At 34.9% G+C, this 23,258-nt stretch overlaps 1 protein-coding gene across 1 annotated transcript in view; it reads right to left on the bottom strand.

Moving 5' to 3' along the window:
- Window positions 1–14,231: 14,231 nt before the first annotated feature.
- The window catches only part of LOC149543309 (chaperone protein dnaJ GFA2, mitochondrial-like), a 110,640-nt gene continuing 101,613 nt past the window's right edge, over window positions 14,232–23,258 (bottom strand). The window contains exons 13-18 of the mRNA XM_089798144.1: window positions 16,356–16,447; window positions 16,100–16,171; window positions 15,477–15,533; window positions 15,280–15,328; window positions 14,940–15,006; window positions 14,232–14,753 (exon numbers count right to left, since the gene is read on the bottom strand). Of these exons, the coding sequence (XP_089654270.1) occupies window positions 14,660–14,753; window positions 14,940–15,006; window positions 15,280–15,328; window positions 15,477–15,533; window positions 16,100–16,171; window positions 16,356–16,447 (431 nt within the window). The 3' untranslated portion in view covers window positions 14,232–14,659. The remainder of the gene's footprint in view (window positions 14,754–14,939; window positions 15,007–15,279; window positions 15,329–15,476; window positions 15,534–16,099; window positions 16,172–16,355; window positions 16,448–23,258) is intronic.

The following is a 23,258-nucleotide window of genomic DNA, read 5'->3' as shown; positions in this document are numbered from 1 at the left end:
GATCTTGTGAGATCTTGTGGAACTATTATTTCTTATGTATTTGGTTGTAACTAGAAGGCCTTACAGTCAGGAATGTTGGTTGTAAATCTTATGATTCTATTGTGAGAATATATGTTACAATTGATCTAAATATTTGTCTTATTATTTATCTTCCATTGTGTGGTTACTTGTTGGGGGCTAGACCATCTCCTTTGGGGATTCACCTAGCCTTGTATTGTGTTATTGTATTTCTTAGTAGTTCATTGTTTAACTAGTCATTGATTGTGATTATGATAAATGATATGATAGCATGATTTATAATTAAAATGGAAAAGATGAAAAGTGAAGAGAGGAAGTAAAGGTATCTTCTAACACTCCAATGTTGGATTGAGATTCTTGACTGACTATTAAAGGTGAGGTAGTCACACCAAGATAAACTCTTCCTTGAGATAGATTGTATTATCCCCAACCATATATTTCTCCCAAAATTTCTCATATATATATACACACATATATAGGGAGACATATCTGGTTGGGGATTATATGTGTAATAGATTTTAGATTAACCAAAAAATACCGAAATAAATAATTTCAAAAATATTATTCATTCAATTGTTAGCAGTTTAATAACAAGATCCAATATTTAAAAAGACAGAATTAGATTGGAAAGCTAGTAAAGATCTTCAAACATAGTTTGAACTTCATAGAAAATCAACCTCAAGAGATGAATTGGGTTTCTATCCAATGTAGCACAAAAGCTTGAAGGTTTTTGTCCTTGGATTTTAGAATTGAAAGCTAGAAGCTTCCCGAATCCTCCAAGAGAATAGAAATAAAAACATGTATACAAGAATGCTAAAATGAATCTATCTTTCTTCTTTTAATGCCCAATCCAATGACTTTAGATCCCTTTTTTGTCTATTTTCATCTTCCTCTTTTGTCACCATTTTCCCCCTTTTAATATTAACATGATTTTTTAATAATTTGCATTTAGTTCCAATGAACCACTTTTTAAAATTTTATGAAATTATCTTGTAATTTTATAATGTCTCAAGAAGAGGGTGTTACAGTCCTCCCTCCTAGAGATTGTTTATCCTCAAGAAATCATGAACCTAGTAACCAATATGGGGATCCCATATCAATCTGCAACATTTTCTATGGCTCATTTTTTAAAAATTGAAATCAAGAGATGTCACAATGTGAGGCCAAAAGTTTGGACTCAACTCATCCATCACTAAAATCCTTGGATCCCAAATTAGTCTTAAAAATAGTGCTTCATCTATCTCTTGTGTCAATTCAAAAGTAATATAACCAAGACTCAAAGTTATATTACTTATATGGGAGTTAAAATAGGTGTTTATCATTCTTTTATCTCTATATAGTAGCCATATGAATAAGTAGTTCACCCCAAAGATACCAATAGCATCTCTAATATGCTTGAAGATTGACTCGTTATGCCACCCAATATCCCTGCTCAAAGATATGTTAACATTAAAAATGACATTGGGGGTGTTAATGTGCCTCTTTACTTGAAGGATAATCACCTCATAAGGTTATATGTATTTTAAGGAGATGTCTTCATGAATCTACTTGCAGCTCAATAACTCTAGTAAACCAAGCCAGATCTTAAAATGCACTAGAAGACCAAATAGGGTAGCCACTAATAACTAAAACATAGATGAAGAAGAAATCACCAACTAATAAATTAATAGTTTCCATATCATAAAATATCAATGGTGAATCTCTAAATGAACTATAGAAGCTTTCATTGTGCATTAAGGACAACTCTGAAATTTCTGATTCACTACAAGTGTCACCAATTCAATAAATACCTTCACTAATAAAATGATCATCAAATGAAATTTTAAAACTTGTATCATTTATTTTATCTACATCTTCATGTGAAAAGATCATATCCTCATGATATTATGAAAGCGTAAATTTTTTATTGTAAAAAATAGAATTCTTGTGGTTTCCATTTTTCATATCTTCATCCCTCACATGAACAAATTCTTCTAAACTTGGAAGATCTATGATCAACTTAGTCTCTTGGCTAAAACTACCGTAAAATCTTCTCACAAAATCTATTATAGCAACTATCTCATTGTTGCAAATTGGAGCATCGTATATACATTGTTCATCAAAATTCTTGATTCTTTCTTCTTGTTGTTCATTTTGATCTTCATAAGCATAATGTGTCTCGTTTGAATAGATAAGATAATATTATTAATGTCCAACAAAAGACCACAACAAGGGTCTATGGGACTGGAAACTTACATCAAGAAAATAGCAGACAAACGGAGCACCAAACAGTGACCACAAAAGAACAAGTACAACAAAAGAAGAAAAAGAAGAAGAAGAAAGCAAGAGACATCACAGAAAAGATTAGGTATGCATCCTCATAGAGAAAAAGTCCAATAGTGATTGATCAATGCAGCTGCTAGAGGCCCTGTGATAAAGTTGAGTGCTACGAGAGGAGTGTCGTTGGTGAAGAGGTCCCCTGCAGGGTCTCACAGATCTAGACTGGGCCTAACTCCTAGGAAATGAAAGCTGCAAAGTATGCTCACGAAGTTGCAAGGACTCACAGAGATAGAGTGCAATGCAACACTGATCGGTGTACCTAAAAAAATCTAAGAGGGATTTTCAATCTCTAAACAAACAATAAAATCTCTTTCTAATCTTGCAATATATGGGGCATCTAAAAAGAAAATGAATCTTAGATTCTACCTCAGCTAAGGTGCAAAGTGTCCATACCCAATCCTCTCTAGCAATATGGTAATCAACCTAGATTTGGAGTTTGTGTGAGCCCACCTTGAAGGAGCCAAGGGAGATACACAGGATGTGTGTCCAGTATCTTTGCAAGTACTCAGGGCGAACAATAATCCCATCCCAAATATCTAAGAAGTGCTCAACATAGAAAGCCATCCTCAGACATAGTCCCCCTAGAGGATCCACCTAGGTCTGTATGATATATTGTTTGTAGATGTCAAGTCTGACATGCCCGTTCAACTCCTGTCGAGAGTGGAGTAGATGAGCAAGAGCGTCTAATGACAACTAGTATGGAGAGAGATGGTCAATGTCGATCCCAATTGAACTCAGTGGGATAGTAGCCTAAGCATACCAATAGCAAGCTCTAGTAGCTGGATTGGAGTCTGCAATAGCAACTGAGGTGCAGTAGGCTAAGTAAGGGTATATGTGTTGGCCTTCAACCAAATAGGAAAAGGTGGAAATGGTATGCTTACTTTCAATTTTGCTAATGGTATTGAGTCCAACAATTTCTATGATCTCCTCGGTCCTAAAATTAAGACCATCTTCCTTGTGAGTGGCTGCCATAAAAGTTTGATTTTCAACCTAGTATAATGAGTAATGTGGCATACACATTTGAAGATAAAGCTCATCAAACTCCTCTTCATCATCTTCTTATTTGATAGTCATATCACTATCTTTGAGTAAATTCAAATAATTTTTGTCTATCCTTAACTATGCTCTTTTAAATGTATGAAGGTGTGCACTATTAATTCCACTTAGTATCCCCTTTTCTTTTCGTGTATTTGAACTTCCCACAAAATTTCTTCAATTCTTTTATAGGTATTGTCAATATGTACTAAGGTTGCAACAACCATGTTATTCTCCAAATTACATATTCAAGATTCCTCATATATAAAGAGTTTTTTTTATCGGTCATTCAAATCAATCCCTTTTGTGTCATCGTCATGGTCTAGCTCATGTACACAATTTTGACCAACCCCTTAGTTGAAAGAAAATTCATTATATGTTGCACTATTTTCAAAACTTTCCTCAATCTCAATATGCATGGCTTCATCTTCTATTATGTCATCCTTTTCAAATGATTCATTGTCATGGGAGGATTATTTTGTTTATGAACATCAAAATTCTTTTCAATAACAACTCAAAATCACCAAATAAGAGACTTGTATATCCCTTATATTAACCATAGTGGATTCCATCACCTTGCAAGCTTGATTATCATTATGTTGGAGCCACATTGTTAGATTATTATCTTCTTCAACGTTGATCTAAACTTCTTGGGTTGACTCTTCTTCCTTTTTGTTTCCAACATGTGATCAAATGACCAAGTATGTTGGCAAGTGAAACAAATCTATTCTACCCTCATTTGGTTCATTCTCTTTTTGGAAGATCTTGAAACCTATATGTCCATTTATATCATCTCACTTCCCACCATGTGATCCTTGAACCTTTCGATTGCATGCTCAACCAATTCCTTTGTGAGCTCACAAGCCATAAGTGGGATTTTATGTTCCCCTCTCCAAATTGCTACAAAATCTTATTGTAATTGTTTGCATACATCATCATCCTCATCTCAGATTAAGGATGTAATAATTTTAATGCATGCTCTCACATTGTCAGGATAATACTTCATGAATTTTCTTAAGAAACATTGGAATAGTTGTAAAGTCATACTCTCACAACTGAGATCCAACATGGTAAGAAGAAACCTGAATTTTTTCATAAGTTCCAAGTTCTTAACTTTCTTACCAAAAGTAGGGCTTTGACATCATATAATCCACACAAGAAATCCATTATTAATTGTACAACCTTCTTCAAAATGCTATCAGCATAAATTGCAATAAAAGATGTTAATCTCATTATTTCCCTTCAATAAGAAACAAACCATTAGTCTCACATCTTGAAACAAATGCTCCAACCATTAGTCTCACATCTTGAAACAAATGCTCCATTAGCCTATATTGGACTAAGAAAACCATCAAAAGTTGCAATGCCCAATTCAACCACCCCCAATTAGACTGGTCCATTTTTTATAAACATGAATCCAATTCCTCCAATTTAAAAACAAGACCATCCCTAATTTCTATAGGTTCGAGTGGAAAATCAATGATACACAATTCATTCTTATTGCTTCCTCTTTCTTCAAGTTCCCTACTTGTTCACCATCAAATGCGTCATTGAGTTATTTCGAAAAGATTATTCTTTTTAGATTTTCCATTGTCTCTATCTAATTTTTCCAAACTTTAAGATGCTACCACTGTTTGTACCAGTTTTACCTGAAAGGTGTTCAAAAACACTTGAGAGATTCTAAACATTAATTTTTGCTCAATTATAATTCGAGCCCTTCCTATAGTAAGCCATCTAGGTGAAGAATGCCCATAATTCTCTTTAGTCATATATATTGTATAACAACTGTTTGTTCTCAATTGTAAACAGGCGCAATACCATTGTACCATTGTATTATTCAAAACAAGGTGTTGACTACAAACTTTTGACACAACTAAACCGCCACTCACCAACCAGATCTGATGGTTTTTTATCTGTAATTTCTTTCAAGTTTCACTGTAAAATTTGGTATGTAATAGAATATATAGCATATAATTTCAACTTCTGAGAAACTCTACTTACCATAAGCATAAATAAGAACATATCAAAATTGTAGGAGCATTCTCAGAAATTTTATTCTATTCCATCTATTCTTGTCTCAGCATTTATTACAGTATAGAAATTTGAAACCCAAAATATGGGTTGAAGCCAAAACTCACTCTAGCACAATAGAATAGTAAATGGGTAAGAATGAAAGAACCTTGAAGTGCACGTCCACCTTGCTAGAACTCATTTATGCAGTCTTTCCAATGAGAATCCGACTCAAATCATGAGCAATCAACAAGTAATGTCATGGCAACACATTTTATTGCACACCTCTCCCAGACCTAACTATACAGCCTTTGCATGACACTATGAAGTCCACACCAGACCCGTTACTTCTTTTGCAGCCTCCACAATGAATTAAGATGTTTCAATAAAGTTTGAAGGACACAATCTTATATTTTATGTATTAAAAAGACCGATAAATCAAATACCACTATGCAACATGTAAGCTTCCACATAATATATTAAAGCCCGTTAAAGTTTCTGACATTATTCACAACAAATATATTCCTCTAGTTTGTGATGGCCTCCAAATGTTAATAGTAATAATTTTGAAGCATTAGGAATCTTAAAACATTTATTTTCCTTCAAGATTGAATATTTAATTGTTGTGAGAAATAATTAATCTGAATAAATAAAATCTGCTGAAGATATTGGCATTGGAACATCAGTTTCAATGCAAAAGCAATTGTCATGAATTTTCCTATTATTTCATTTTTGAAACAATTTTTAAAAATTTATAATATTCTCCTTTTTCTCCTTTTTCTTCAACTAAACCTTCTAAGGTGTCTTCACAGACCTTTGATCATATTGTGAGTGCTTTGAGATTTTCTAGGTTTTAGGCCCTAGAATGGTCGTACAATACCGGTGTTGAAATGGAGGGTTTTTGAGGGTTTGCAAGACCACAATGTTGTTTGGTCTTATTAGGTGCCAAAATGGATTGGTGGAACCTTGTCCTTCCCACCCAAAGGACCTCCTCTCACTCCTTTGAAATCTCCATATTCACTTTTCAAAAGTTCTCCACAACCCTGCAAGAAACAAGCCCTGTAACAGCATTATTCCCTAGCCGGGCATGTTCTAGCTCGCCTAGGGCAAGAGCTTAAAATTGCTTGCCAGCTTTTTGAGGGCCCCTGCTTTTGCCATGGTATAGTACAATGTGTATACTCACTATCCCCTAGAGGCCGTAGAATTCCAACAGTGGGATAGTGAGTTACACCATTATTAATACAAGCTGTTGATAATAGGACAGCAGACTGGTGAAAAGAGAGATTTTTTAAAACTAAGAAAAGAAACACAATCAAACCAAACTTCCTAAAACAAAATTGTTCTAAACAATCCAATCTACCATAAAAACTAGTGCAGTATACAAGGACAATGTTAAAATGCCTTAAAACTCAGATTTTCAATCTTTTTGCCTTCAAAAACCATGCTACAACATGTTGTCCGTACAAATGACAATCACTTATGCCAACTTTAGTGCTTTGAGAGGTATTTAAATGTCCTCCTAGGTCATTCCCCTTCATGTTAGGGCTTGCATCGGCCTTCTTCAAGTTTTAAAAGACAAACCATCATTTTCTTGCAAAATCAGCACTTTTGCAAAAATTGCAATATGGCAACTTTTGCAATTTTTCTTGCTTGCTATTTTTAACACTTCTAACTTGCTATTTAGGCTATCCCTTAGCATTGTCGTGCTAGGGACCCTTCCCTAAGCTAGTGACTTATCCCTTAGGCTACTCATTACCCTATGGCAAGGTATGCCTTGATTTTTAGGCCAATTAGTGACTCTTTTAAGGACATTTTAGACTCCCAACACCCTAGCTAACACACCTAGGTCCATTGACCCTTATTCTACTCACAAAAGCTCACATGGAGCACAACACAACAAAATTGAAATGGTGAGGGCCCTATGATTCAAGGTGCCCCTACACCAAATGTGCATTCAAACTTGACAAATATAATAAAGGTGATTATATTTATAAGCTCGGACCAATAAATCAAACTCAACAGAAACAAAGATACAAGCTTGAAGACTTCAAAACTTTATCTCAGTTACTTGAAAAAAAAAAAACTTATAGAAAAAATTAATTCTGATAATACCTTCCTATAATAAAAAAAATTATAAGGCTCCCAGACTGGTAGGGAAACTAGCCTCTCTGTCTCTCTCTCTCTCTCTCTCTCTCTCTCTCTCTCTCTCTCTCTATCTATATATATATATATATATATATATATATATATATATATATATATAATTCATGCAATAGATTCTAAATCAATCAACACTAGAAACTATCCAGATAAAATAATCTTAGAAATACTATTGCATTCAATCTTCATCAGTTTGATAGCAAGACCCAACCTTTAAAACAGAACTCACAAATTGGAAAGCTAGTAAAGAACCTTAAACACAATGTGAGCTCCATCATGAATCCAACTCCAGAAATGAATTGGATTTCTATTCAATCCATCAAAAAAGCCTTAGTTTCCATCCTTAAGTTTTAGAATCAAAAGCTAGAGTTTTCCCAAATTCTTGAACAAGAGAAATTGAAGCAGTGAAAGTGAATTCAGATTTCTTTTTTTAATGGCCAATGCAAAGACTTCAACTCCCCCTTTCTGTCCTTCATCTTCTTCCATTTTTCTCACATTTTTCCCTCTTTCAATATTAAAGTAGTTTTTTAATAATTTGCAGTTAACTCCAAGTAAGTCACTTTATATTATTTTATGAATTCAGCATGTAGTTTTTTAATGTCCTAAAAAGACAAAATATGTAAATAATGAATTTTATTTTAAGAAAATCTACAAAGAGAGAGAGTCAAGAAAATAGATGCACCAAACCCTAACAAAATTAACAAGTATAAGGTGATTATTAAGGCATTCATGTAATAAGAGGAATCCTCTTTTGTTGGAATTGAATAAGGATTCTATAAGTAGGAAGTGATGGAATGAGACATTAAAAATTGATAGAGGTGTAGCAACATGTGTGTTAAGAATTTCAAATATGGAAGAATCAAAATGTGTTGAGAAAATTTGAAGTGAAACATTGCAAAAATGTTGCAATGGTTATTAAAGAAGTTATGCTACAAGAGAACATAAGAATAACTTTTGGAGGAGGTTGTTAATACAAGGAAAGATTTTGATCCTCAAAGAAGTATTGATCAGTGCAAGAAAGCAAGTTTTTGACAAATGGTATTTAAATATACTATGGTCCTTCTAATGAAACATATGTGTGAGCATATTTCCTTACACATGTTCAAGCATTAAGGACATTTTGATGTCAAGACACCAACTAAAAATATGTCTCTACCATACAAATCCTTACTTGCTATCCCTTAAATATGCAATAGCACAAGATCGTATGGTTGAATTGTTTTGCTTCTTAGAGGTCAACAATCTAAGCATATATTGTAGAACCTAACACAAAATTCATTATCTAGAAGTTGTACAACAATATGATAATCATTATTTATTTATTCTTCATGATCTTAATTAACATAAAAAACTAAATTTTCAAAGTCGATTCAAATTTGTCTATAGTACATAAAATCCCAGGAAGTCTTGGTGCTTCACCCCTATGAGCATCACTTAGATCCAATGAGTGTTAAGTGTTCCATTTGTTCTCATGAGAGATGGATTCATGTTGAATCGCTACTCATGAAACATGGGTCAATGAGTTTGACTCAAAAATCACACAGTTAAATCCTGATAGCAATATCACAATATGACTTGTTGTGGAAATTATCTCCTACTTATCAACTGGTGAGCTTAAGGGGCTTTCTAATGAATGGTTCATAAGGCACAACACTTGGTGAAGGTTTTGCAAATGGGGTTGCAAGCTTTGTGTTTGACCATGGAGGAAACTCTGTAGTTAAGCGCGCTTCGACTGGAGTAGTACTGGGATGGGTGACCTCTCGAGAAGTCTCGATGCTTCACCCCTGTGAGCATCACCTAGATCCAATGAGTGCTAAGTGTCATTTATTCTCATGAGAGATGGATTCATGTTGAATCTCAAAAATCACACAGTTAAAAACCTGATAGCAATATCACAATTTGACTTGCTGTGGAAATTATCTCCTACTTATCAATTGATGAGCTTAAGGGGCTTTCTAATGAATGGTTCATAAGGCACAACACTTGGCACCAAGGTTTTGCAAATGGTGTTTCAAGCTTTGGGTTTGACCATGGAGGAAACTCTATAGTTAAGCGCACTCAAGCTGGAGTAGTATGGGGATGGGTGAACTCCCGGGAAGTCTTGGTGCTTCACCCCTGTGAGCATCACCTAGATCCAATGAGTGCTAAGTGTTCTATTTATTCTCATGAGAGATGGATGCATGTTGAATCACTACTCATGAAACATGGGTCAATGAGTTTGACTCAAAAATCACACAATTAAATCCTGATAGCAATATCACAATTTGACTTGCTGTGGAAATTCTCCCCTACTTATCAATTGATGAGCTTAAGGGGCTTTCTAATGAATGGTTCATAAGGCACAACACTTGGTGAAGGTTTTACAAATGGGGTTGCAAGCTTTGGGTTTGACCATGTAGGAAACTCTGTAATTAAGCACGCTCCGGCTGGAGTAGTATTGGGATGGGTGACCTCTCGAGAAGTCTCGGTGCTTCACCCTTGTATCACCTAGATCCAATGAGTGCTAAGTGTTCCATTTATTCTCATGAAAGATGGATTCATGTTGAATCACTACTCATGAAACATGGGTCAATTAGTTTGACTCAAAAATCACATAGTTAAACCCTGATAGCAATATCACAATTTGACTTGCTGTGGAAATTATCTCCTACTTATCAATTGATGAGCTTAAGGGGCTTTCTAATGAATGTTTCATAAGGTACAACACTTGAAGGTTTTGTAAATGGGGTTGCAAGCTTTGGGTTTGACCATGGAGGAAACTCTATAGTTAAGCGAACTCAAGCTGGAGTAGTACTAGAATGGGTGACCTCCCAGGAAGTCCTGATGCTTCACCCCTATGAGCATCACCTAGATCCAATGAGTGCTAAGTGTTCCATTTATTCTCATGAGAGATAGATTCATATTGAATCACTACTCATGAAACATAGGTCAATGAGTTTGACTCAAAAATCACACAGTTAAAACCTAATAGCAATATCACAATTTGACTTGCTGTGGAAATTATCTCCTACTTATCAACCAATGAGCTTAAGGGGCTTTCTAATGAATGGTTCATAAGGCACAACACTTGGTGAAAGTTTTACAAATGGGGTTGCAAGCTTTGGGTTTGACCATGGAGGAAACTTTGTAGTTAAGCGCGCTCGAGCTGGAGTAATACTAGGATGGGTGACCTCCCAAGAAGTCTCGGTGCTTCACCCCTGTGAGCATCACCCAGATCCAATGAGTGCTAAGTGTTCCATCTATTCTCATGAGAGATGGATTCATGTTGAATCACTACTCATGAAACATGGGTCAATGAGTTTGACTCAAAAATATCACGATTAAATCTTGATAGCAATATCACAATTTGGCTTGCTGTGGAAATTATCTCCTACTTATCAACTAATGAGCTTAAGGGGCTTTCTAATGAATGGTTCATAAAGCACAACACTTGGTGAAGGTTTTGCAAATGGGGTTGCAAGCTTTGGGATTGACCATGGAGGAAACTCTGTAGTTAAGCATGCTCAAGCTAGAGTAGTACTGGGATGGGTGACCTCTCAAGAAGTCCCCGTGCTTCACCCCTGTGAGCATCACCTAGATCCAATTAGTGCTAAGTGTTCCATTTATTCTCATGAGAGATGGATTCATGTTGAATCAGGAGCCAATGAATCACTACTAATGAAACATGGGTCAATGAGTTTGACTCAAAAATCACACGGTTAAATCCTGATTGCAATATCACAATTTGGAATCATATTAATCCCTATTTAAGACCTACCTACTTTTGGGCACGTGAAAATTTAATGCTTCCTTCGGCCTCATTTCCTTATGGCTTCTATATATGTGAATCAAAAATCATAATAATGTAAGTATTCCATTTATTCTCATGAGAGATGGATTCATGTTGAATCACTACTCATGAAACATGGGTCAATGAGTTTGACTCAAAATCACATAGTTAAATCCTCATAGCAATATCACAATTTGTAATCATGCTGATCCCTATTTAAGACCTACCTACTTTTGGGCGCGTGAAAATTTAATGCTTCCTTCGGCCTCGTTTCCTTATGGCTTCTATATATGTGAATCAAAAATCATAGTAATGCATCTGATTTAGTGTTGTGAATGGCTAATCTGAAATACCTTGCACTAATGTGATTGGTTAAGGCTTAAAGGTCTACATAATGCCATGCTGTTCGACGTAATCATTTCTTATACATAAAAAAGCATCATTTCTTCATTTGTTTATAGGGTTGTGTATTTGGATTTTCCACCATAGGCTTCCTTTAACTAGGATCACTCACACAGCTACATCATGCAATATATGTAAAGACAAACAACTACCTAAGGTTAGAACATGTGAAAATGGCAAAAACTAAACATTCCAAGTCTGAGGGCATATAAGTTTCTTCGTAACTCTACCAAAGGCTCCAAAGCATTATTTTCAATACCGATTGCAATTTTCAATTTAATATTTGCAATGTCATAGTCAATCAAATAATGTCAAAAATCGAACTGATGACTAGTACTAAATAATGCCTTATAGTCGAGCATTTTTCCCTTCTCAATCATTTCGCTTCTCGTCTCAACTGCTCAATTTTTTGGTTTTTGATTAGTGCAAAAACAGGTTCTGGAGGGCCCTAGAACCCTTATACAGAAGGGTAACAAAAGATGCGTCTTGAAAGCTCTCAACAAAGAATGGATCTTAAACCAAAGCAAGGGTTTTAACAACAGGCTCCCCACAACATGAAACAAACACTGCATGAGATAGCCAGCAAGCAACCAAAAGCAGTAGAAGGGGTCAAAGAAAAGTCCTAGCCCCATCACCATTAGGATGCACTTTTACTCTTTACCCTTGTGAGAACAAAAGGTCATATCAAAAAAGGGAGAGGAGTTTTTTATATTTTTCTTCTCACAATAGTCCAACCCTCTTCCACTTTTGCAGCCTCTTTTTGCCAGATCAACACGTCTAGTGAGTCCAGCACTGGATTTTCAGCAGCCTCAGAAGGAAAACAAGCAGCACCATTAGAATGGCCAGGAGAAGACACAGCAACCACCTGGGAGACAGGGCCAGCAACAGACGGAGAAACAGTACAAAAACAACACTGCACAGCACAGCACAAGCTATGCTCAAATCTTTGGTTATTCCAATGTTCACTCATTAGGATTGTGTTTGATCTGGTTAGGAACAGATTTACAAAATGCATTTATTTCTTTACAATATGCACAATAATTAATCAGAAGATCTCACAAGAAAAAAGATGGCATTCAATGTTTGCACTTCTTTGAATTTTAAGCTTTTGCTCTTGTAACGTGTGTGACCAATTTAATTAGTGCGAGAGAGAACCATATAATGCATGCAAGCACATTCCAAACAAAAAACCCTTTTTAGTGAGATTTAGTCAACCTGGTATAAAGACATTAAGCAGACACATTCCAAGCAGACCTCTTTCGAATGAGAATTACTCATTGGGTTTTCTCTGGTTTTTAGTTATTATATGTGATGTCCACAACTTACAAGCTATTTCCTACAGTGTCATACACTATTTTCTTATGACCTGCATTCGTAATGTTCAAATTATGAAAGACTAATATCAAATAAACAACTAAACTAAAATTACACATTTAGGGTGTTTAGGCGTAAAATCACAACATTGAAGAGAGACAATAGCTTACTGCATACAAATGAGTGCAAAAGCAATTCTGTCATGGTTGAAAACATTGAAACATAATTAAAAACAAATCCTAACACAAGAAATCATGACAAATACTGTGAACGTGTATCTAGAGTAGTTTTATGTGATGGTCAACAGCACAAAACAGAACTCGACACCCAAGCTCAAACCCGCCCAGTAATTATAAGAGAATGCAAAATAATTGATTTACTGATTTGAAAAAAGCTAAGAGTTGATGCATTCCTACCCATTCCAACGTCTGTAGATTCAATAACACATCAACAACAGATCAAGACTTTCAATACATAGAATATACCATTCAAGAAAGTATACTATGTTAAAAAAGGACAAAATACTCTGATGACATTGAGAGTGTCAACTCAAAAATGACTATTAGGGTAAGCCAAAAGATGCCAACACCCACCTATTTGAGATTAGCAATTCACACTATGGGATACTGATGGATTAGTCTATAAGTAAAAAGACAGATTTGGAGCTCAATACACCAGAAAATTAAGCAATGTAAGTAAGGCTATTAAGACAAATAACAGATTAAACCACAATTCCTTAATGGCTTACAACTAGATTTTCAGCCGTACTAGTGGACTCGTTTGACATATTGGACTTTCTTATAATGCTATTTATATTATCAATTTCATTCAGGGCTACAGTTAAAGCATTTTAAATTATAATATGTTCAACATATTTGCCCCAAACATAAACGCTAGTGGAATTCCAATTGAAATTTGTCTTACGCTTGCATATTAGCATTAAGAAAACCCTTGTATATCCAGTTGCCTTCGTTCCATAATGCCATCCACCTTGATTTCTAAAGCACAAGTAGAAAGGAACAGGTAGTTATTGGCAATATTAATCAAGATTCAAAAGGCATGTCCGTTCAGTAGCCATATCATATATATACTCTTACAAGAGTAGGACTTCCTACAATATAGAATTAATTTGTTACTCATTAGAAATACCATCAATCGCTTATTAGTAAGAATTTATAGGACATAAGTTCAAAATTGTTGCAGGTCAAAACAAACAATGTGTTAACTTTTATATAGCTTATGCCAAAAAAATCATGAATGACTGCTCATTCAGTTTTTCAGTAGAATAAATAATATACAGTTCCTTTAAACATTTGGCAAATATGCCATGTCATATATCTCAATCTTGTTATCAAGACAGCCAAATTTAACATGTGACTTCTGCTTGCAATGTAAAACTCAATGTGACAAATGATGGTCCTATAGACTGCTCTCTCAAAAGAGGTGATGGAAGTGAATGATGCAAAAAGCTACTCCCATAGAATGGTAAGCAATGTAGTGATACTAAGATATAATAAGAAACATTTCAGAAAAATAATTCTTTGAATGGCTCGCCTGATTATAACTTGCTCAGTCTTGGCTGAGATTACTTTAGAGAAAATGACAACTTAGATCTTCCTAACATAAAACAGGTTAACCACTTGCTTCAACAGCTCTCTTCTCATCATCACTACTTTCTTCTTTTGCAAATTCTTCAATCAGTTCTCTTTGCCTCTTTGTTATACTCCTGCATATCAAAACACAATGAAATTACACTATCAAAGACCTGAATTACTATGAAAATTATCAGAAGACTAGACATTGATGACACCAACTCTTTTAATTTTCTAAATGATATACATGAAATAACACTAGATTTGTGTCAATAAATTTCTAGACCTTCTTTATTAACAGAAATATCCCCAAAACTTACAATGGAATGGTGACTCGAAAATGTACATATTGATTTCCAAACTGGCTTGAGCGTCTTAACTTAATCCCTGCATTAAAGATTAAAATTAGCCCATTAAAAGATAGCATCACCAATCCACTGACAAAACATTGGCATGAGCGTACATCATAAATACAATAAAAATAATATCATAAATACAATAAAAATAATTTAACTGTAAGAAACAATCACCAAACTAGATGCATGTAGTCCAAATAAAATGAAATCTTCAAGTTCTCTTGCTCATTTGTGACTGTCCATTTAATCACAAACATCTTAGAGACTCAAATTGATATCTTCCAGGGAAATGTTATTGTTGTACCTTTTCCTTTCAAAATAACCTTTTGACCATACTGTGTTCCTGGCCGAACCTACAAGCATAAAATAAGATAGAATAACAAATAGTCAGACTCAAATATGGTATTGCGTTGTAACATCGAAACACACAGAAAAAACTCATTTCATCTAGCACAATTCAATGACACATGGCATTTATCCCTGACGCAACATTCGACTCACCTTCAAAGCTACCTCTCCAGTTAAAGTTGGCACCTGAATGGTTCCTCCAAGAATTGCCTAATCATATGCAAACACAGAAGCAAATCAACACTACCAACTCACTATAGGGTTAAAAGCAACTTATTATATAGTCAAATATCACTTGAACAATGGTCACAGGAAAAACTCCACTCAAAAAGTGTTTGTACTATGCATAGATGTCATATTCTTTATTCTTCCAAATATTACCCAGACATTTTTCATATTTGACTAAGTATAAGCCAACAACAAACAAGCACACAGAATTCAAAAGGACAAATTTCAGCGGAAGATTTCCTTAATATAAGACATTTGTACCCAAAAATGACAACCGATGCTTTTACAACAAGAAAGTACATTTGCCAGGGCACAGTTAATTGTCAAACTCAAAAAACAATGCCTTATGTTACCCTGGTACTACTTTTCGAGTCTTCAAAAAAATAATACACAACCAAGAAATTTATGATTTTTTTACTAAAAACATATTGTTCCCAACTCCTATATATGCTTGGTTTCCATTATTAGTATAACTAAAAAACTTACAAATAATTTGTCAGCCTAAGAAAATAACAGCAACATGCCAAGAAATGATTGTTATTACATACCTGGGTGAAGCTTATGTTTTCATCCACATGAATGTCTGCACCTTCTCTACGAAATACAGGATCATCACGAACCTGCATTTAAAATCAGCAACTATTATTGTTGTCTCAGTTTGATCAACTACATCAACAAGTTTCATAGTTCAAATATGGTATTTTCCACTTTCGTAGTATAAAGAAAGTTGATCACTGTGAAAATGAAATACTAATAATTATAAGTGGTTCAATCAGGGGATTAGAAATCTAAGAGACATCTGACCTTTATGGTTACAAGAAGATCCCCTGACTGACCACTTTCGGGATCTGTTCCTCCACGTCCAATAACTCTCAACGTCTCTCCATTATCGATACCTGAAATTAATGGGATTATGTTACTATGAAACAGGTGAATTTCAGATTAAGATCCTGAATTAAAGAATCTCTTAAAAGACTTAAAGCTCATTTGTCACAAGATTGCAATTACATAGATACAAATGTGGATGCACATAAAGGTACCCAGTCCAATATGAATATAACATATTATGAGGCAACATAGAGCTGTGACATGGGCACTCCACATGTCCATCCATACCCACACATGATATACCCAAAAAAGGTTAAAAAGCCCCTGGTCAAAACACTTCAGATGAAGTCAAAAACGAGTTCAATGAGTGAAGAGAAAAGCAATTGTCCCAATCTCACCTATGCAAATAATTTCTTACTGATCACAGGTGACATAATCATTCATCATATAAGACTTCTAGCCATCATGGTTATCTCAAAAGTTAGTTTATTTATGTAAACAAATAGGATTCCCTAAAATGCATCCTCAATGGAATATCTTCAACAATCCCCATACACTCCACCAAGGCACAAACCACCAGTAATGGTTGCCAAGACTCAAAACATAACATGTATATAAAGGTAACAACAAATATCATCTCAACAAAGTGATAAATCAAATAAGAAACATGTGTTACACATAAATACACAAAATTAAAATGGAGAATACACAATACTGGGTAAAAAAGTCCAGCTCTATAAAGCATAGAGCTCTGCTATATACGATGCATTGGTGGCTTCAATGAGCTACAATTACAATTTGGAAGCTCCTACTACAACAACAACTACACTCGCACCGTGAATAGACTCACAAATACACTTGCTGGAGTCAAAGATGCTAAAATCACCATAGAAAATGAGATCCAACCCAAGACAAGTGTGGGAAAACAATCAGTGACCTCTCCTCAGCTCTTGCAAAATAGAAGACCAAATACCAAATAGGGAAGATTGGAAGACAAAAGAGAAAAAAATATGAAATTCACATGTTTGTTTCATTGTGATACATTCGTCAATTTGGCAAACTAGAATTTACATTATTCCCAAAGTAATCACATGTTCATGGGGATGATCACTCATTCACCACCTGCATAAATCAGCAAATTTGTCATTTACTGTATATAATGTCATTGGGAGGTTTGTAGCTTCGCTGTGAGGTTTGTAGCTCTTTCCAAAGATTTTTTGGGAAGTCACATGCCACCCCAAACACTCCTATGCCATCATCACAATAGTCAATGTTCTATTTTAATGACCAAATCCATCTCTTACACATAGGACAACCTCTTCAAAAATGTAAACCCCTTGTACTCAAGGCTTCAATTTGTTTATACCTGATTTTTTGGGATTTTATTTAAGAACGAGCGGAACTGGAATTAAGAAAGTCTAGTCCAATTGATACTCAAGAAGAAGCTTGGACTAAAACAATAGGTTCACATTAAGTTTGATGATTTCACTTGAAAAAAGGGAGTTGTACTTTCCTGTTGTTTCATGTGTGTGGCCCTACTTATTCAGCAAGGCTCATCTGGAACACAACAAATTCCAATTCCTCCCTTGGAGCATTTGTATTCACTCATTCAACTTGGCAGGTGTGTACAATGTCTGGATAGGAATGTCAAGCTACTCTTGGAAGCGGATAGTGCCCTCTTGTTTGGACATTCTTCATCTTCCTACTCTAAATGACTCATATGGAATGGGTGTGGCAAATGCACCACACACAAGTCCACTGTAACTACTCCAGCTGTTGCGTTGTAATTGGTAGCATCTTCTCATCCGATGCTACACTGTCTACAACAATTGTCATCATAGTCCGAGCAATCAAGAGTGGGCCTCCTACATATTTTTTCCACATCACAATGTCAGATTTGGGTGGACTAAGCATCATTTAGTTCCACTTAATTCTTCAAATAGCTTGTAGCCGCTTGTGAATTGCTCTCAAACAATTCACATTGCAAGAAATTCATGTGTCTTTGCATCCATTCTGTTGCATGATAATTGTCAAGTTGCTGTCAAGGAGCGCGTGTCACCCATTTGTGGGTTCTCACAAATGTTGCTCCATTATAAGGAATGTATCCTCATAGTAAAAAAGTTTCGAAAATGGGCAGGATATGAGAGTTGTACTGTGTTTATGAAAAGAAAAATAGTGGTGCGTCTGTATCATCTTCTGTTGTAATACTTTGTTTCTTGTTGAAATTATATGAATACAAGCTAGGCAAAATTGCCACGTCTTCATTCTTGTAATCTGGTATTTCTTTGAAATGAATAGCTAAGAGTTACAAGTTTCTTCACACACATTTGCTATGTTTATATTATTATTCTGCATTATTTTCTAACAAAGAATGCTAATCATTTGTGGATAAAAATGGGAAATACAGGTGTTGCAAGTGGATTGTTTAGTCAGATGCAATTTGTGTATGCCATTTACTGGCTGTGTCATTGTAAGTCAACAAAACAAAACCGAAGGCTTAAGACCACTTGAAATATTTATTTATTATATGAATACTCACCAATCCATCTCTGAAACATTCCCCTCAACCCATACACAGCTTCTATGGAAAATCTCAGTGTTGTAATTTATCCTTAATTATTGTACCTTTTCATCACACTGTACACATATAAAAGTCACAAGGAGAACCAGTTGTGCTTGTAATTTCACAAGCCTCATCATAACATATGAATATTTCTATCTGTTTTATTCTCTGATTTAACTGCAGAAGCACTTTGACCAATGTATAACAATGGGTTACCTGCCTTGGGCCTGCAGAGTCTGTAATGTCCCCATACCTAAACCAAGAATACTAGAGCAATTGTGCACTTTTGTGATCACGGGGTGGCAGTCCTTGAACAACAATAGCAGTAGAAGTTAGTAAGAATAATTAAAAGTATCTGCACATATATGTTAGTAGAAGAATAAGATGTGGAAAACTGTGAAGTCTTAAAAATAAGACAGTTTCCCTAATTCCATTAGGAAGAATAAGGGTTAGTTCCATTTGATGATCCCCTTCAAGAAGGATGGTGAACATTCTATACATCTTCATTTTCATCAGCATCAGACACTCTATGTTGTATGGGTAAACCATTGAAAAGGACAGTCAGCATGACATCTTCAAACTAGTCATCATGTAAACTGTAAAGCAATAACCATAACAAGATTATCCATGATCAAATGGCGAAGGATCCTCAGCATGACATCTAGTGTTGAGCAATCATTCCTAGATGAAGGAAAGTACTCATATTAGAGAATCACAACTATGGATAAATCGTCATTTAGAACTATTTTCACTAGTAGCTATCCAATGACAAGATAGATATCAATCTGCATCATACAAGGAAGAAGTTGAAGAGCAGTCAATACACATTAACATCATGAGAAGTGATTGGTTAATGAACCGATTACTAAATCAATATGAAATGATACAGAATAGCAAATGAGGAATCAGTAATGGGTATTACGGTTCCCAAGTGCTGATAAGTATGATAGCTCCTATGAAGACCAAAAACCAAGTGATAATTGATCAATGATCATATGTATATCCAATGATGGTCCATGATTAATGTGTAACAGGATGATAAACAGATCAGGAGAAGCTGTACCAATAAATATAAATAATCAAGAGGACATCAATCAACATATGACTGAGCAATAATAAGCATACAGCACTCATAACCTATACCGATATAGAGGAACAGTAATTAAGTTATGATAATGATTAAGTGAGAAAATGACAAACTTTGAGATCTATTGAACCAATGAGCCATATTATTATACTAGTTCATGCACACTGACTAGTTAAGATTATTACTATTGGCATCCAGTAAGGAGAATATTATAATCAATAACTAAAGGCTGATTAATTATTGAATGAAAGTATGCAAATCTAATAAGGAAAAGGTGCGTCTAGAAATGATCATGAAGGGATACAATCTTCATTATTAAAAAATGTTATACTAACTTATCTTATTGTTAGAAGACTTGTAACGGAAAGGTGCAATTAGCAAAGGAAATGAAGGGACACTAGACATCCCATACAATGGCGCTCCTCACTCAAGGATGCAGATATAAGAAAGCTTTTCCATTGATCATTCAGAAACCTTTTAACTCTTATATATCCAGTTTGGATCTGCTCAATTAAGCAAGTGCCTGATCAGCAGAAATCGCTTGGAACTATTAATTGCAGATCAGAGACTGCACCAGTGATTGCAAGTATAGAAAGCGTATATCAGAAACACCATCAATCTTTTTGTTGCAAGCATACAAGTACAGAACTGAGACAGCAACCAATCACTTAAGGTTATATTTTCACATTTGCATACTTATATTGTTGATCAGACATAGAAAGTATATTGCTGCAAGAAATGCCATATTTAGTGCTTAATCATATCGATAGATCAGAAATAGCAATGTATCAGAAGCATCATATCCTATATCACAATAAGTGATAGGATATCATATTCTGTAGCATACTTCATATTGATATAATAGAGATTGCTAGTAGTCGTATTGCAACATACACCCACACAGATATGTATGTATGTACGTACATATGTACGTATATATGTGTGTATATGTATATGTACAATATTGCATATAAATTGTTGATTGAATCTAAAATAGCAAATGATATTATGCACGATCTCCATCATTAAGATAAAGTGCAAGAATTAGATAAAGTGTCAAAAGTTGAAACTTTAAATATTGTGCTTATATCCCAAGATATCCTAAAGGGGGGGAATTACATAGTCAAAAGTGCCAAGAGAGATTGATCTTAGTATTTCTCTAATCAGTCATCCAACCTTTCAACAGTTCTGATCATAAAATCTCTTTTAACTTTAGAAATTGTTGGATGTAGGTTGGAGAACAAACACTTGGAACTTGACAAAGAAAGAAACATAATTACACACAAAAGAGAAGAAATTATTGCATTTAAAGAAGACTTAAGTGACTACTCAATTTGTCCCAATTTAAAGGTTATGTATGTCATATGACCCTCAAACCAAAAGTTTATGCTTTCATCACAGAGCTCAACCAAGATTTGACAAGTAGTCACAAAATCTCAACGTGTGACTAATCATAAAGCTTCCGAAAAATGTAAAGGCATTACATCTGTGGATCACTCAGCCGACTCCTGACATTGTCCTTCCCTTGTTTTCCAAGGTGCCAATTGTGGTGCCTGATAGCGTTCATAAACATTAAAACCTGATAGCCTTTGTGCAGTGTAGATGTACATAAATTGCCTGCTGCATGGACATTCGTGTACTGCTCACAAACCCTCCTAGTTCGCTTGTTCCGATAAATTAGTACATCGTATTCAGATAGCGTTGCCTCCACATAGGTTGAACAATGGACGCTTCATGCTCCCATTGTCCTCCTTGAATGTTATTCGTCCACTACCGCCCTTTACTATATTGTTGAGCATATACCATTGGCAATGCAAGTGTCTTGTTTGTTAATGCCAGGCTGGAAGATCATGTCCAGATATCCATCGAAGCAACACTATCACATCCTTATTGATAATCTCCTTAAAATACATGGATGTCACACTATTTATAAGTGAATAATTTATTTAGCCACCTGATCCTTTATATCGGCTACTTCTGAATACTATGATCTTTTTTTTACTCTTTTATTGAGCCTATTTGAACTTCCCAATCAATCAAGTTCTATGGGTTGATGGTTGGGATAATTGCAGTCACTTCTATTACTTTTTATCTTTGCTATTTCTCCAATGCTTGTCATGGTGTCAGATTGTATTTGCATGTTATTTCTTAATGGATTATGATGTTTGACTGTACATTGTTTTCTTTGGGACTTCCACCCGATGATGTCTGCAATTGAGTAGTGTCCACAAAAAAATCCCCATATATACCTTGCAAGCATTGAACTCTAGCTCAACTTTTAGATATCTCACAATGATTCTTATAGTCTTTAGACATTGGATATTATAAATTTTAGCAGTGACTTGGTAACCGTACCTCATCTCTCCATATCAGTAGGAACCAGATTGGATTCTGATTGAATTATAAATTGTAATATGTGTCGTTCATGTCTATCTCTGCATACACTTTATTGGTTTTTTTTCTCTGATAACTTTATTCTTTTTTCTCTGATAAGAATCTCTCATGAATCTTTGTATCATTCTCTATTATGAAGGACTCTATTGTAGATTCTTGATACTCTTCGGATGTCTCTCTCTCTCGTCATAATAATCAGTGTTCTAGTATGTTTGTACAAGCAAGAGTATAAGAAGTGTTTCCTTCTGTAGGATAATATCTACGGGTTGTGTTTAGGGCCTCTCTATTGTGGACTTCTCTGTAGAGATTATGGATATTGATCATTAAACTTTTTTTTAGCTTCTTGAATCTGAATCAAACTGTCAACGCCTGGAGTGGATTTTATGTCATCTATATTAAGTCATCTCTTTGTCTACATCCAATTCTTGATAATTCTAACTTCTCATTGCTCTATGTATTATCAATTGTTCCTTATTATTGAATACTCTCTGTCGTGTAGTAGCGAGTTTGTTTTATTATCATCTCCTTTCCTTATATTTCTTGCTCACCCTCAATATCTGATATGAATATTATTGAAATCTCACAGGTCCTTAGATCGAAACTAGGCTCTGATACCAAGTTAAATTCATGAGGATCACTTGCAGATGTACTAAGAACTGCCATGATGTCTGGTATGTATCTTCCAAATGCAACAACCTCTTAGATTTATATATTAAGAATAGGCAATGAATAGATGTGTCCCTTCATGGGACATGTCTATTCGATAATCATGTAATTAATATAATAATTAAATTTAATCATAGTTATATGTGTGTGTGTGTGTGTGTAATTATAT

This window comes from Cupressus sempervirens, chromosome 8 (assembly GCF_028749045.1).
Source record: "Cupressus sempervirens isolate cs-2001-9-10 chromosome 8, ASM2874904v1, whole genome shotgun sequence".
Lineage (NCBI taxonomy): Eukaryota > Viridiplantae > Streptophyta > Pinopsida > Cupressales > Cupressaceae > Cupressus > Cupressus sempervirens.
The sequence above is the reverse complement of the archived record's forward strand: the minus strand, read 5'-3'. Positions and strand labels throughout refer to the sequence as shown.